The sequence below is a fragment of the Scardinius erythrophthalmus genome (assembly GCF_964197995.2).
Source record: "Scardinius erythrophthalmus genome assembly, chromosome: 17".
Classification (NCBI taxonomy): domain Eukaryota; kingdom Metazoa; phylum Chordata; class Actinopteri; order Cypriniformes; family Leuciscidae; genus Scardinius; species Scardinius erythrophthalmus.
The window spans coordinates 15,436,116-15,453,411 of NC_138237.1; the positions used below are offsets into that span (position 1 = coordinate 15,436,116).

The window sequence follows — 17,296 nt, forward strand, 5'->3', positions numbered from 1 at the left end:
ACCATGACAAATCAGCACCGCTAAAGTGATCATTGGCTTCACTTTCCAGCATTGTTTGAATAATGAAATACTCTGACAGTCCCTGGGAGCTTTCAGCCTTCCGTCAGCCTCTGAGGAGAGTTTTTTCGCACAGGAAGAGTGGTAGAACAGGAGGAGGATAGAGAACGAGAGAGAGAGAGAGAGTTTGGGCGGTTGAGTGCGTCTTTTGGGACTGCTCTGTGCCGAAGCGAAAATGTTCTGGAAGCTGTTATGTGAGTAAATGGGGGGTTATTTCGGGAAGATGAAGATGTGTGGGAACAGAGGACCGACGTTTGGGGAAAGGTAGCGAGACGAGGGAGAACATAAGGCCTGTCATGTGGGAGAAGCTGCCAGGCTTTACATTAGAAAGCACTCAGTCACTGATTCGCTGTCTTTGTTTGGTTCATTACACTGTATCTCCAGTAGAGGGCTCGTTTTTGTGAGTGCAGGGGTGAACCAAGGTTATTGTTGTTTTTCAGTATTTGTTTTTATTATTGTTTTGCGATAATTATATTTAGCTTTGCGATTAAAGTAGTTATTATATTTTACATTTCACCTTTTGAGTTTCAGAAGTAGTTTTTATTCTAGGGACATTTTTCTATTTGGTTTGTGATTTATATACAGTTGTAGTTTTAAGGAATAATTTTATTTTATTTTATTTTATTTTACTAGTTTAATAATAACCTTTTTTTTTTTTTTTTTTTGTCCCATGCCCTCAATTATGTTTTTTTCTGTGAAGCCAATCTAGTACCTCCTCGTTAAATTTAAAATGCAAAGATTGGGCCCCATCCGGAGATGATCATGAATATCAACACATTAAGTGTCATTAGTTTTTACATTCGTTAAGCTGCCAGGCAGAGATAAACACGCCAAAACTCTCAACTAAAATCAACTCAGTCTAATTCATCCTGCTGGCTGTAGATGATGGTTTAGAACAGGATTTTAGTAGTAATAATAATAATGTAGCAGTTCAGAGTTGGAGGGAGACACAGGGAGACACAGGGAGACACTTTACTGGAATATGTTCTCTTGGCCGGCTGTCAGAGTTATGGTCTCCCGCTGTCCCTGGAGCTCCCCTCCTGACTGTGCTCTTTTGGAATCCACTGCCCCGTGCACTAATTAATCAGAGGACCTCGGCCTGGGAGTGCAGCTCATGAATGGGCCACCACTGCTGCTTAATGGTTGGGGTTTGGCCAAGCTGAATGAAGTGTGTTTATCTCATGGTGACCTAGAACAGGAGTTAAACAGGCGTTAGTAACATGCCTCCAGTTAGGCAGGGTAGGGCTGCCTTTAGAGGAGAACACGGTCACGCTTGCTCGTTTTTCACTTCTCTTTTTTTTTTTTTTCTTCATTTTCCATTCTAACATTTAGTTCAGACAACGTTGAGCGTGTACATGCACTGTTTCTGCTTGAAAACCTGGCAAAAAGGTAGCATAAATGTATTTGAATGTGTTTAGGTAAAATTAACAACTGATTTTTGCTGATAACCCTGGCAGGTTATTCAATGTCTGTTCAAATATTGATTTGAATTGGAAAATTCAGTCCGATACTGATGTGCCAATAATTATTTCCATACATATATACACACATACACACACTCACACACACACACAAACACACACATACATACATAGACCTATAGATAGATTTAATAACCTGTAATTGGCCAGTAACCAGTACTGTATTGATGTATGTGTGTATCTATAGTCACAGGAAGTGTTTTTGAGACAGATATGTCACGTGAGCTCACAGACGTCTCGGTCGTCTTGCACAGCTGTAAATCCAGACTGCCTTTTTTCCTCTCTTTTGTCACCCAACAATAATATAGTTTAAGGAGATAATGAAAAATTCAACCGTCTCTCATCTCTCCTCCTCAAGTGATAAAAATTTCATAGTGCGATATGCAAGCGTGGTGTTTCTGCTAGAGCCCGGAACCAGGATCCGCTGTGAATAATGCAGGCCGAATGCTTTCCATTCAGCGGGAACAAAAACAGCCGTTGTTTTGTGATGGTCATGAAGAGAATGTTATCAAAGCGTCTCCTCGAATCTTAAAAAGTCGTCATCATTCACGCCCTGGGGCTAGCGTTCGCCCCGCGCTGCCGAGTCTCAAGCAAATCATATGGCTGGCTTTATTCACACTATAGAAATCATTCATGGTGGATTTTACCTCCTCCATCAACCACTTATTTTCTGTTACTTGGATACATTTTTATCTAGATCTACCTCTCAGGATGGGGAGATGAACCCCACCTAGTTACATATTGCTTAAAAATGGAGTGCTGCATTTTAAGCCTGACCTGTAGTACCATAGTATTGTATTTGCACACTTTATGAAGCTTGCATTGTCATTTAAAGAGGCCATTAAAATAATCATTATTGATGTACAGATTCTTTTTATTTATCACATTTATATTTAGTTAATTTTAATTATTTAATTCTTTATTAATTAATGTGGGAGAGACCGTGAAACATTTACCTGAACTTTAGCTTTGTTTAAAGTATAGTTTTTTTCCCCACAAAAATTAATTTGAAAGCATTAAATGTTTATGATTTTTTTTTTTTTTTTCAATAATCAATATATTTGTTAAGCACGTTAAAGGTGCAGTAAGCAATTTCTGAGAAACACTGTTGAAAGTGGACCGTAGCCAATCAGCAGTGTCCACTCATGATGGGAGAGGAGAGAGAGTGAGCAAGAGGGAGATTTGAAGAAAGACTGTAGAAAGAGAGATGGCTGAGAGACATTACAAAAGAGAAAAATAATATCACTGAAAAAGCAAGGGTTATGATCAGGTAAGAGCTTTAGGTCCCACTTTCCAGTGCTGGAGAGACCTAAGCAGGAAGGCCTGAAAATGGATTGCACAGATTGAACCCGAGGTTGTGTTGTTTCTGCTCCATACATGAGTTACATTGGTTTTGCTATGTTTCACAAAACCAAGATATGCTGTTGTTGTAACAGTTTTGAGTGTCATTGTTTGTCTGGAGCTGGTGTGCTGGTGGCGACTAACAATGAACTCTTGCTTGTATATACTCTTGTGTAATATTATTATGTTCAGTTTTTGTTTTTGCTTGTCATTCGTTCGTCGTCTTCGATTTATTTTTCGAGAAGCATTATTTTGCTCTGCTTCAGCTATGATAAAGATACATCCACATCCATTGCGTGTTTGTGCATTTTGGGGGCGGAGCAATGGGGGGGGGGGCTGTTTGGGTTGATTTCAAATATCAACTGTGTTTCAAATATCAACTGTGTTTCTCAGAAATCACTTAATGCACATTTTCTTGGTCATTTTTTTTATTGTTTTGAGTGAAGAAACAAGGTCAGTGTAAACAGCTAAGATGGCTATTCATCATTCATGAGTAGTACCGTGTTTAACAAGAACTCTGGGAGATGTATTCTTTTGAGGAGCATCAGAGGTTCTCTTCACCACTTCCCTTTCCTTTATATTGTTGCTTTGTGAATTCATTATCTGTTTGTTTATGTATGTGTTAAAGAACATGGCAGAAACTGTTGCACCAAGGAGGATCGTCTGCATGTCCCTGATCAGCCACAGAAATATTCATAATCTGCATCTGTGTTCTGAGAGATGGCTTTCCGTCTGGTTAACAGTTTGCTATCTCCAACTTCTGCCTTTGATCTTCTGCTGTTGTCAGTGCGAGTTTTAAACAGCCACTTAAATACCATAGAGGGGAAACATTCAACTCTTTCACAAGTTCTCCTGGGAGTTCCCGTGTTCTGATTCGTAAATCACGGAAGAGCCCTCTGTTTATCTGTCATCAGTCATTTCTCAAATTCCAACTGTGGAGATGTTTCTTGCATCTAATAATGGCCACAAAGTGGTCTCATCAAGTATTTGGACATTTTATTAGATACACAATTAACAAAAAAAGGCATCTGCAAATACAATGATTTTAGAGTTTTGGTAATCTGTTATCGGTCATTCTGCAGACATGGCCAAACCATCGCAACGGCCGTTCGTTGCTGTATCTGTTTCTCTACCGTCGGTTGCAGCTCGCATCGCTGACGGATGACTATATTCTGGATACAATTGCGAAGTGATTCTCGCAGTATCTGTCGCAGGCATCGCATCTGAAACGCTTCAAGCTTGTTCAGGCCTGGTCTGAGAAGGGTCAAACATTAATGTAAACCCTACGTCATAAAATGGCAATATCTATGGAGAAAACAGCATATAAATCATACTAAGTGATGTGTTTTGAAAGGTTCAAATTTAGAAAGCGTTCTGTGATGGGTAGGTTTAGGGTTAGGGTTGAGGGATAGAATATACAGTTTGTACAGTATAAAAATGTTAATGGAAAGTCCCCATGAAACAAGAACCCAACATGTTTTTGTGTCTTTTCTTAACTGAGTGAATTTTTTTTTTCTTCACTTTATGGACTGTTAGATGAGGCTGTTTGAGTGACTGCGACTGATATATTGACCCTTTCAAAAACTCTTGACTCATAATTGTGGTGTCATTGTGTCGAACCTATTAATAAACTTCCTGCAATGCACCGAGTGAATCTAGCAGGCTGCCAAAAGTGAGGTCAGGATTTTCCAGTAATGCACACACACCCTCCCACCAATAATTTTGATAAATATTGATATAATTCTTCTCCCCCTCGGTTTGTTTTCTTAAAAAACTATTTGTCCTTTCACCCATTGCAATGTCCTGTTGATGTTTTCTAATGCCTTTCCTTTTGACACTTGAGTTGAGAAACGGTACTCAGTGTCTATTTGTTCTCGTCCTTACAGAAAACCCTCTCCTGCTGCTTTCCTCTCTCTCTTCTGCGCTCATTCCCTCTCTCCCGCACGCCGTTGACTCACTCTTTCATCTTATAAAACAAAGCAGCGTATCTATCCCTCCCTTGGCTTCACGCAACGTGAAGCTGGAATCATCTATGCCATTTTTCATATCTCTCATTTGTCCTCTCTCTTTGATGGAGCCGGAGCGTTCCGCATCGAGACGTGCTAATAGACTCAAATCTGCAGGAGGCATTAAAGGCTACTTGCCGTACACAAACTCCCTCGTGTGACGTCCTGCACAATGGCATTTTCAAGAACAATGCATTAATTCTTTCATTTTTTTAAACCACAACCCTTTGTTTGACTGTTAATTACGTGTCCTTCTCTGGGTCCTTTTATTAGTTTAGCGGTATTCTATAAATGTTTGGAAATGGCCAAATATGTCAAAGTGAATTTAGTTCCAGGGAGCTTCCTGCAGGAAACGCCCGATTAGAAAGAGAGTCATTTTTTAGCACCAGCTCTCGGCAGGTATTTCCTGCGCAGGCCGGGGCAAAAGCACTGTTTGTTTTGCCTTCCTGTTCACTTCTGCTCCAAGTGGATTAGTCCCCATGTGTGAGGCTGAGGAGAGCAGAAGTATTCAAGAGGGTGATAAAGTAACCCTGAAATATCTGTGCCGTTAAACAGATAGCTAGCTATAAACATGTCAACAGTTCAAGTAACTTTAACCATGCCCCAGCATGACAGTAGTTGACCTGAAAGAGAAAACTGACTGAAGACGATGGCAGGTTAAGCTAATTCTCACTATAGCGCCCCTTGTGTTAACACTTAGAAAATACAATGTGTACTTGAATTGCATTCTGATACATTTTAAAACACAACGGTGTGTGAAATCAAACACATGTGTCTAGACATTTAGATGGACCACGTGTATGACACTTGTGTTCTTGTGTCCTCCAACAGCCCAATGATCCAGTCACAAACATCTGTCAGGCCGCAGACAAGCAGCTCTTCACTCTAGTGGAGTGGGCCAAGAGGATTCCGCATTTTTCTGAGCTCCCGCTGGACGACCAGGTCATTCTTCTACGAGCAGGTGAATTTAAGAGCACAAACTGACCTAAGCATACAACAAGAACGGCTTACTCGGCTAGAAACAGGACCAGTTCATTAAAATGTAAAATACTGAATTAGGAGTGTTGAATTGAAAGTTATGCAGATACTACAGGTGTGTTTCATAACCTAGTTTGGTGTCTATCTAGACTACATTGTAGCACTCTGCCTGCTTAGACAGCATGCTAGGTTTTAAATGCGTTTTTAAAGGTCTAAAATTGCCTGAAATTGCAACACAACAAAAAAAATCCCTTAAGGCAGTTAAGTTTGTTTGTTTTTAACAGACTGTTTCAAAACCTAGTGAGCTGCTGCCTTAAGCCCCGTTCACACCAAGGAAGATATACACCACAACTATAACGATAACGGCAATGAGAAATGATATAGTTGGAATTACTTTCAGATTTTATCAGAATGATATTTTCCAGCTGATGAATGATTTCATTAGATACACAATGTGAAAAGGGTCATCTGCAAATCTAATCAAATAATCACTTTTTTTTATTATTATTATTTAAAAGTTCCACTAACATTTGGCAATGAGAAAGTCTATCAAAATACATTGTCTTCATTTTGAACTTATTCATTATTTTATTATTTAAAATGATTTTTGTGAATTTTTGCGTTTTGCTGGTGCAATCTAATCAATGAGATCCACCATTAAGTGTCTTGAGCACCATTCAAATTACTTTGTTAATAAACTATACAGTATGTCTTAACCTAGTGTGCTGCCTACATAGACAACTCTGTAGAATTCTGCCTACTTGGACAAGACTCCAGTTGCTGAACATACCTTTAATCCTCAAAAACGCTGTCTGGTTTTGAAGTTCATATGAAGTTCATTTATGTGGTGGGAAGAGCAAAACGTGTCATGACTGTTGTGGTGTAAAGCTGAAGAGAAGCACTGAAAACAAATGCAAAATATTGAAAAGGGGGAAAGTTTTTCTATGTTTTTAAGAAGTTGACAGAGTATGAGTTGAACACATAGATGCTCTGTAGACCACCGTTCAACAAACTGCTTTGCTTTTAATTTCCTTTATGGCCCGTTCTATTAGCTAGTCATAGTTTTCTATGCAGAACAAGCTGAAGAACATGTTGAGAGGGTCTTCTCTTGTTCTCACTCTGAGCTCTCAGGTTTTCTATAAATAACCCCTTTAGTTCTGCTGTCTCACAGATGAAAGCATCTCAGTTTTTCCCAAGCTCAACTCTAGGGAAATGAGGGGAGTGGGGTAGTTGCTAGGCAGACTAGTTAAAGGAGCCCTGTCACTCCGATACTTGCTTAATTCACTCTCATGGTGCGGAATGTTTTATCATGATTTCGCCTGTCTCTCTCAGGATGGAATGAGCTCCTCATTGCGTCATTTTCACATCGTTCGATAACAGTGAAGGACGGGATACTGTTGGCCACGGGATTACACGTGCACCGGAACAGCGCCCACAGTGCAGGAGTAGGAGCCATATTTGACAGGTTCGAATGATACTTCTAATTTTGGTCCACTGAAAATTCGTGGATGATTTGACAAAACAATCAAAACCTGGTAAGGGTTAAGAATAAATAAAAATATAGTACAGTGTTTTTTCAGATTTTTTTTTTTTTTTTTTTAACACATTTGTGTGTGGATGTTTTTTTTTACATATTTTTCATTACGAAATATATGTAAACTGTATATACTATATTAAAAAAAACAACATCATTTTTCATTCAGTTTCAAAATGTATGTTTATATATATATATGTGTGTGTGTATTTTTATATACTTTTTATGAAGAAATATATGTAAAATTTGAAATTGAATGATACATAATATTTTATTTTTAGTAATATATTTTGAGGCTTTAACAATATGGAACGTATACATGCATAACGGCACAAAGAGATGGTCACACTGGAAATGTTCATGACGAGGACAGAGGAGGAACCTTGACATTTCTGCCAGTGGAGCTTTCTATGGATTTACATCGATATTCATTAAATATGCAGCCGCGCTGGAAACAGAGGTCATGCAGAAATGGTCGAGTGCTCAGACAGAAAATGTTAAAGGAAATCCATTTGTGTGTCATTTATGATGAAATCAAAAAATATGGCGGATACACCCAGTGTCGCCAAGGGCTTTAGACTGTATCTGCTCACAACAAACCTGAACAATGCTGTGCTACCAGCTTTTTTGTTTGGCCAGATCTAAACCCAGATAATGTTTGAAGAGGGCCGTGGTGTTACGGAGTACAAAGTTTAGTTGTCAAGTGTACAACAACGCAGCAGCGCCGCTTGTTGACAACAGCATGTTTCCATCCACCTATGTTTATGCGAATTTATGATATTGCATTAAAAAAACACTAGATGGAACGCCAAGATGCACATAAATTCTAAAAATGCACATAAAAATCATTTTTTATCTAATAAAACTGGACTTAACCAGTGGATCAGTTTCATTGCACATCATCTTTAATATTGGTTTGATCATTCTGAAATGCCTGAGCCAAAGTCTGTCATCCAATTGATTTGGTTTAATTCCCTCCCAGAAGCGTCTCACATGATTGCATGTCCAAACACCAGGAATCCGAACGCCAGATAACATTAAAGCGTTTATTGGGTTTTGCCTGCACGCCTGTAACACAAGTCTTTTATGATGTAGGAAAAGAGAGCCACAGTGGATTCCCTGATTGCAGCATCTTTCATTTTTATTACAAATATTTTGTGCCAATTTTCCAGGAAGTAACAACTTTGTTCTCGGTGCTTAATTCGCAAATGTTTCATGCAATATTCCAATTTTACGCACAAGTTAATTTCGCAACTTTGGATTAAAACATAGCAAGTGAAATGCATTGTTCAGCATTCCCAATAATGAAGTAGCTTTAGATAGAAATGGCAAATAAAGGCAAATATATATAATTACTATTTAGTGTTATACATCTAAATATAAATCTAACATGTTTGTTTGAAACAGATAGTCACAGAAAACAATCCTACACGTTTCTGTTTAAGGAAATTTATCTTAAAAACAGAAATAATAATAACAACTATATTAATGGTAATTGGAACATTGACATCCCCTGCAGCCGTGTCACCTGACTGTGGTTGAAGACTCCACTCGCCTCTCACCGCCCAGAGGCTGTTTTAGCCATTAGAATACAGTCGACGACTCTGGAAGAATGGATCTCGATGTTAATGCAGCTCGCATTAAGATGTGCAGCGCTGATAATGTTTCTTTATCAGGTCCTCTGCAAGTGACAGCCATGGCACAAATGAAGTGGATGGTCGACTTAAACACTGGGCTGAAGTTCCCCACCCCTCCGCTCATTGTTCCAGGAGGCCAATTCAATTACAGTGTGTTAAGAGTGGGAACGAGGTTGCATCGCACCAGTGTGTGTTCCGTCACCCGGTCACGCAAAGGCCAAGATCGACAGAGGAGACGTCACCCTCTAGATCAGAGGAAGTCATGCCAATTTAGACATCTTTATTGAGGCGATATTTATATTTAAGAGCTGCTGCCCGCTAAAGCAGTAATGGAATGATATCTGCCGCGTGAGTCTCATTTCTCGGCAGCTGTTTTTCAGTCTTAACCTGTGCGTTTTCTCTTATATTCAGGGTGCTGACAGAGTTGGTGTCAAAGATGAGAGACATGCAGATGGATAAAACAGAGCTAGGGTGCCTTCGAGCCATCGTCCTTTTCAACCCAGGTGCTATTCCTTTTTTTGACACTACAGGTCAAAAAATTGTTTCTGTAGTTTAAAGGTGGTATCAGTGATTTCAGGCCCAAAAATCTTTCCTAACGATCCGCTAGCTGCCCGCCCCATAAGCATGCCGTCAAAAAAACGCGTCTCTGTAGGCAGCCTAGGCTCTGAGATCTGCAAACAAAAACAAATGGTTTAGCCAAACACTCAAAACCAAAACAAATAGTCTTCCAACCAATCACCGACAGGGGGAGGGTGTTGTGAGGTTTTGTGCTCGTGCACGGCTGCACGCGAAGTCGGAGCTGAAGAAAAAGCTGGCTCAAAACCTCACAACACCCTCCCCCTGTCGGTGATTGGTTGGAAGACTATTTGTTTTGGTTTTGAGTGTTTGGCTAAACCATTTGTTTTTGTGTGTAGATCTCAGAGCCTAGGCTGCCTACAGAGACGCGTTTTTTTGACGGCATGCTTATGGGGCGGGCAGCTAGCGGATCGTTAGGAAAGATTAGATGAATGTGATAAAAATGTTTTTGGGCCTGAAATCACTGATACCACCTTTAAGTTCTTGAAATTGCTATGAAGTGTACAGCCTGTGATGTTTCCTGAACCCGTTCCCTCTCAATTTCCTCTCACTCTCCATATCTGTCCAATGTTTCTTTCTTAACAGTGGCCTTTGTATCCCATGGTAAACATAGCCCCTCCCCCCAATCACGTACGCTAAAGCATCTCTCATTCACTGAGCGCATTGCTCATTCTCCGAGGACAGACCTCTCCTCTGTTCCCTTCACTTTATAGAGAGGGGGAAAAGAGACAGCTCTTATTTTCCCAATTAGAGGCTCTCAGAAGCCTCTTCCAGAGTACCAGATTGAGTTGAGGGAGGATTAGTGTTGGGAATCCAGAACGGACCCGTTACTTATTTAGAACAGTTCAGTATTTTGAAGAAATTCGTTTGGTTCCATTAACGGTCTTGAGCGGCTGCATTGCTCCGTTTGAACACCATTCTCTTTGAGGGTGTGGTGGAGCAGGATGGTTCAATTCCTACTCCAAAACATAACTTTGTTGTACATCCTCTACTATTTCAGACTCCAAAGGCCTGTCGAACCCTGGTGAGGTGGAGGCGCTGAGAGAGAAGGTCTATGCCTCTCTGGAAGCCTACTGCAAACAGAAGTACCCTGAACAACCTGGAAGGTACAAGAACCACTTGCAGTGAAGACCTGGATGCAGAATGACATCACAAGTAGCATATTTACAAAAAAACCTTGAATAATACATGTATTAATAAAAAGAAAATATTGTATTTATGATGCAACTTTTTGATTGATTTAAATTTGCAGAGAAAAGGCACCAAAGTTTCATAGCTTCATACTTGTCAGGTCTTGTCCAACTTCAAAGGTTAACTGGTTAACCGTATCAATGACAGATAAAAAAAAAAGATATATCAGTATTATATATCTGTCTTGTTTTTTTATTGACACGTTTGGTTATTTGTGATTTTGTGTGCAGGTTTGCTAAGCTGTTGCTGCGGCTCCCTGCCCTGCGTTCCATTGGACTGAAGTGTTTGGAGCATCTGTTCTTCTTCAAGCTCATAGGGGACACACCCATCGACACCTTCCTCATGGAGATGCTAGAGGCGCCCCACCAAATGACAATGACATAACGCCCTCCTGTCGCTGGGGGTAACGAGGGTCTACCACCCCAAAGGCCCTGAAGAAGCGGAACACGTGACACCATTTGCCAGAGAAGACGGATTTTCAGAACCGCCGCGTTTCCAATACACAGTCATGGAGTCAATGGGTCTGTTTTATACTTTGTATAAAGATATAAATATATATATATTATGCATAAGACAAAAAAGATGACAATGGACTTGAAGCCCATAGACAATACTGGACACAGGTGTATCAAACTATCCTTCAATGGATAAATATGAAAAAAAAAAAAAAAACGAATATATTTGATGGAGATGCAGTAATTGCAGGAATGTCTTGCGCAGGATCGTGTATGTTGGGATATAACGGGTCCTATGGGAGGGATCCATGGCTGTAATCAGCCTCATGTGGCTGATGGATGGGCCGACTTTAGCAGTCTTGCATTCGGGATTGAGGCTGGGCTGCCGTGTCTGGGCGCATGAAGACTTATGGGAGATGATAATGATGGCAATGCGGGGTAATGATCCGGGTTTCTAACACAAACATTGTGTTTTCGGCCCCTGGTGGGAGTTTTTGCGATTACAATCCTGCTGCAATTGCCATTTTTCCCCTCAAGCGGGCTGTTCCTGATAGAATGTTCCTGTAATTACTGTCATTTAAAAAGTGAGGTTGCTCCGAACGAAGGAACCAAGGGAGGAATCACAGGCCGCGTTGGTTCTCCCGGCTCGCCCCCAGCGTAATCAGTGGTGGGTAGGAGACACAATAAGGACGTAACTTCAGGATCAGAAAGGAAGGGATGCCCGAGGTCGCTGTGAGTAGATTCTAAGTCTAATGAGCCACTTTGAGTTTTGGATTATGATCATTCACACTTTTTATTATGCACTCGAAACATGAGCTTTTAATCCAATCTGCCTGTTGTCAGAGCTCATGATGCCGAAACGTGAATAAGGTAAACAAAGGACGCTTATAGTGGACATCGTGCCACCTAGAAGTCGCCCACATGTCCCACTGTGCATCTCGTCTGTCTGTATGCTAATTCACCTCAAGTGATTTTCCGAACGTGTTCGACACTTGTACAGTTTATTACAACCAATTCAGTATTGGTATCCTGTATTTTTTTTTTTTTTATGATTTTTCAAGACGTGTGCCGTTACCTCTCTTTCAGTCACTTTTATCAAGGTATATTGAGTCCTTTGTGTCGCCCAGCCGTCTCATGCAGTCAAGTCTTGCAAGTGTGTGTTATCATTAGGATGTTTCTAAGCACTTAACCTCATGTTTCAGATGTTGTGTTGTTTTGAGAGAATGGAGGTTTCGGGGGCCTTTTTTTTTTTTTTTTTTTTTTTTTAAGGTTTCATTTGTTTTCGGGGTCTGTAATTTGCCGTCTTTAGCATTTTCTCTCTTTTTTTTCCTGTATGCTGCTGCTGCTGCTGCTGCTAAACTATGCATTTAGCATTTTTCCCCAAAGACTGTCCATAGTGAGTTTGTTTTTCAAATTCTGGCAATGAAAGACCTTACAAGGTTAGACCGCCAGGACCAAGATTTGGGGTCTCCAGCAGTTTGTCGAGAGATATTCGGGTTTTGCATAGACAGGAGTGGAGCAGTACTGGTAGGGAATACTGAGGCAATGGGAGAGCTGAGACTTCCACCTAGTGGTGGAGATGCAGCACTGCAACATTACTTGAATTTTGTACAAGTATTTAATCAGAGGAAAAAATGGCACTTTTACGTGATATTATCAATGTTTGTTTTTGTTTGAGTGCAGTCTTACAAGGGTCTCAGCAATAGCATGATTTTAGATCACTCGAGATGGAGTGAAGCCCAATTAACTTCAGTCAGTGCTGTTTATTAGGATGCCTCTCTACGATTACTTAACCTTGTGGCAAAGGAATTTTATCGGCTTCACCAGACCTTTTAACGGATAAGTATTTTGGATCACCAGTATCTTGAAGCCATACGCAGGTTTGTGACATTAAGATGAAAAACTTTCTCTTGTAGGAAATGGAGTAATGCAGAAGTGATAACCTTGATAGAATTAATACATGCTTTATAACATAAAGCTATATTTTGTCTATATGTAAATGTGTGTATATTTCTAAATATGAAAGTATATAAATCCATTCTTTAAATGTTTCCAGACAATGTTAGTAAAGGAACCTAGCGTTTTTCTTAAATTGATTAAAACCAGGCCTAATTGCACTGTTATATTCTCAGATACTAGAAATGTTTTTTTTTAATTGCTGAAGCTTTTGTGTTCAGCCTTGAATAACACAAAAAAAGAAAGAAAATTTTAGACTGATACCAGCAGTTCAGAGCCCTAAGAAAAGGATCATACACCAGCTCCTTGGTAGATGAATACATTTTTGTTCCCACAAAACCTCAAACAAATGTCTGGAATGAAAAGATCTAAAGAAACATATTGTTTAGCCACTTTTTCCCCGTTTAAATGAGCGAGGATAAACTCTGACCCAGTCACCGCTTCAGTCGTCACAGAGACAGGACCTTTTTAAAAAGTCAAATAAAAACATTGTGGGGGGGGGGAAAATCTATTTTTGTACAAATGTAATTTTATTCCTTGCTTATATATTCTCCCTTCCTTTCCTCTTTCTGTGGGCTGTTGTATACATTGTATAAATGTTGATTTGAAGTGGGAAAATTCAAATCGGAGTATGAAAGGGGTGACGTCAACTCTTGACACCTTCGCCCTTTTCACCTCTACTTTGCCTTTTGGTTTCCTTCTTTTGCCATCTCAAAGAGAAGGATTGTCCTCTCATCATATTTCGTCTTATTTTTAAGAAAATGAAAAAAAGTCATCTGTTCTACTTTGTGAGTTGTTCTTTGATGTTTTGTCTTTCAATCAAATTAAACATCTAATTCAAAAATGCTATGCGTTATGTCTTCACTAATCTAGTTGGACCAACATGAGTTAAAAAACATTTTCCATGATCTCCGATAGCCTACAGTAAGGAAGTTATTGCCTCATTCATGTGACACAATAAACGTTTTATTAAGTCAGGTTTATGAGCATTTTCTGATTCTGAAGTCGATCCAACCACAGTCATAACTAAAGTGGGGTGGCTTTTTTGTAATCGAAAATGTTACCAGCGTACACAATGCTGAAACAAATACTAAATCACAAGTGTGATCTGTCCAAGTAGTGCATTGCCTTCCTTCAGCTTAGTGAAATGAAAGGTACATCATGTCTGTTGCTATAGTGAATTATTAATTACCATTATTATTCACATGAAAAGCTCTTGCTAATAGGAGCACAACTGTACAGAGGAGGCTCGTGGCGAACCCCAAGGTGCCTACATGTTGCTGTGTGATGTAGAAGACCGCTGTCATTGACGGTCAATGGATATTCACTCACTCGCAACATGAGTTCTCATCCAAGGTTACACCCCAGTCTATCCCATGGTGGGACAATATCCCTATATAGAGTGCAATTATATGATATACATTCCAATAAGAAACTATCATCATATGCATGACATCTTTGTATGGCAAAAATTTGCAGGATGGTACTTTAAAAAAATAAATATTTTAGGATCAGTTTTCATGTCAACATCATTTTGTGTTTGTACTGTTCTTTCTCATCCTGATGTAACAAATGAGGGTCGTCTTTAACACAAACTCTCTTGGAAGTCTCTTTAAGAGTCAAAAGAACATTTGAACATCATTTAAAAAGATTTTGTAGACATTTTTTGTTTAAGCATCTGATAACAAGAACCAATATTTAAAGGCACAATATGTAACTTTTTTGCTTTAAAAATAGCAAAAAAATCACTATATCTATGTTATATATATATATTAGTTGTGACATTATCCCGACTGTTTCCAACAACTTTCAAATCAGGAGAAATTTGTAATTTAATTCGAGAAACGTCCTGTTTCTTTATTTCCGTTTTGTCGCTGCCAATGGCGTCATATCCGCGTTGTCCCTGGTTTCCGCTTGTGCTGCCATGGCAACCAGAGCTATGAACCAGAGCCGTCTGATAGTAACCAAAGCGACTGACGCGGACAACTTTGTAATTCGCAATGTCTATTTGCACGCTGTTGTTGTTTCGTTCAATCATTATGGACCATGGCAAGCAGACTTTGGATAAAAAAGGAGAACTAAAACGAGAATCAATATCAGCGCGGTGTTTTCGAGATGCCGAGAGCTCCCATAGACAGTATATAAACGAGAGCTCCACGTCCGAGACTTCGACCGCTCCTACATGTACTTTATTAAACAGGTGAGCACATTTACATAAAACTAATCAATGTTTTATAGTTCAACAATGATAAAATGTCAGAATATGATCTGTATGTTATTCTAATGTTGATTTAGCTTACTGCTAGTCTCATACAGACAAACTAACACATACATTTCAACACATTCAAATGCAGTTTAGTGTGATAGTGTAATGTTAGACCAGGTGAAACAGCGCTGCGTTACCTCACAAGATTAATTTGTCTAATAAACTGACCTGTGAGTTGTAATTCTGCACTCGCGTGTAGTTCGGTAGAATGAAATGTCCGTATTCCTTTTATAGCCGCGGGACTCGCGTCGCGTGTGGAGCTGATAGCTGTCTCTTAGCAATCCCGAACTGCTTCATATCACAGTCATGATAAAAACATAGATGTATTCAGTCATCCATAAACATTATTAGATCGGTCGGCTTGACTTTGACGACAAGATCCATAATTCTTAGCAAATGTTGTGTCATCAATCTACGCCTTTGTTATTGTAAATAGGTTAGCGACCCCTAGTGGCGAAAAATGCCATACTGTACGTTTAATAATAATGTTTATTATAGTTTTACATGTTTATTTGCAAAGTTGTAACTATTATACTACAGCAGTACAACATGATTTTCATTATGAATATCTAATCAATATCATAAAATACTATATACAGTATAAAAATGTATGTATATAATATGTACTGTATATAGTTTTTTTCATTGCAAAACAACCTTCCATGACAATTTCCCACTATGCTTGTTTTAAAGGTTTAGGTTTTGTTTATAAAGCTGCATATGTAAATACATTGCTGTAGTCAGAATCTATCAAATCATCATAATTTAATCGGCGTGATATGACAGCTGTCTAACCTATTTTTACAGCAGCACACTTCCAGTCAGTCTAGCAGCTTGACTACATGAACATCACACTCCTGCTCTACTTATCACAACACACTAAAATACATTTTGCTCACATCTTTAAAACTCTGCCAATTTTATGTGTGATACTAGTATTTACTGTTTAGCATTGACTTCTCCACGTCAACTCTCGCATAAATCTATATATTTTTTTAAATATACTTTTTCATAAAATATACTAAAAATTAAATAGTCAGTAAATAATGTATTAATCCATAAACTGCAGGATGTCGACTGGAAGGAGACCTTCAAAATCGCCAGCCATTTTTGTATTACTCATAAAATTATGGAGGTATATCGTTCAAGACTGTTCACCAGATTTGTCCCACATTTGTTGTGTTTGGCTTCACATAAAATGTTTGTGTGCCGTGATCAAACATACATGGACAGTGAGTCATACATTTACGGTGTATGACTCACACGTTTAAATTAACCAGAAGTCACTCAATATGTGGACATTTTTAATGTTTTATTAAGCCAATCCCTCCACCCAAACGGAACTATATGAGGAGCAGTATAGGGTTACTTGAATATTTTGTGCAATAAACTTGCTCCTTTTGTATACTAAACGTGTCCTTTTTTGCTCAATGCACGCTCTTTTTTTTTTGTGCACTAAATTTACTCCTCTTTTTTACCTCCCCTCTTTTCCCCTCTTTGCTTTGTATGGAACCAGAGAAAGTCATAATTTCGACTTTTTATCATAATTACAATTTACCAAAGCATGATTTTTTTTCTTATGTTGTGGAAATGGGTTTCCGTAGTAGAGGTTTTTTTTTTCAGACAGGATCATGATCCACGATTTTTTTTCATGTTAGTTTTTTGAAAGTCACTGAGCAGTACGGCCAAACTAAAACACTACATAGACTTCACTGTATGAATTAAATATACACTGATTCTTAAAGCTACTGATGTTATTCAGTCAAAAGCAGTGATTTTCATTTGTATTTTGTTTGATTAACATTAATGACAGATTGC

General features: G+C 39.0%; 1 protein-coding gene and 1 long non-coding RNA gene across 3 annotated transcripts in view; one reads left to right on the forward strand and one right to left on the reverse strand.

Annotated features, from left to right (window-relative positions):
- Positions 1–11,457, forward strand: part of rxraa (retinoid X receptor, alpha a) — a 118,638-nt gene extending 107,181 nt beyond the window's left edge. For both annotated transcript variants that reach the window (XM_081391208.1, XM_081391207.1), the window contains exons 7-11: positions 5,717–5,846; positions 7,196–7,328; positions 9,446–9,537; positions 10,611–10,716; positions 11,032–11,457. In XM_081391208.1, coding sequence (XP_081247334.1) covers positions 5,717–5,846; positions 7,196–7,328; positions 9,446–9,537; positions 10,611–10,716; positions 11,032–11,185 — 615 coding nt within the window. In that variant the 3' untranslated portion in view covers positions 11,186–11,457. The remainder of the gene's footprint in view (positions 1–5,716; positions 5,847–7,195; positions 7,329–9,445; positions 9,538–10,610; positions 10,717–11,031) is intronic.
- LOC308705915 overlaps positions 1–17,296 on the reverse strand; it is a 468,550-nt gene that overhangs the window by 364,136 nt on the left and 87,118 nt on the right. The gene's annotated exons all lie outside the window — the stretch shown is intronic.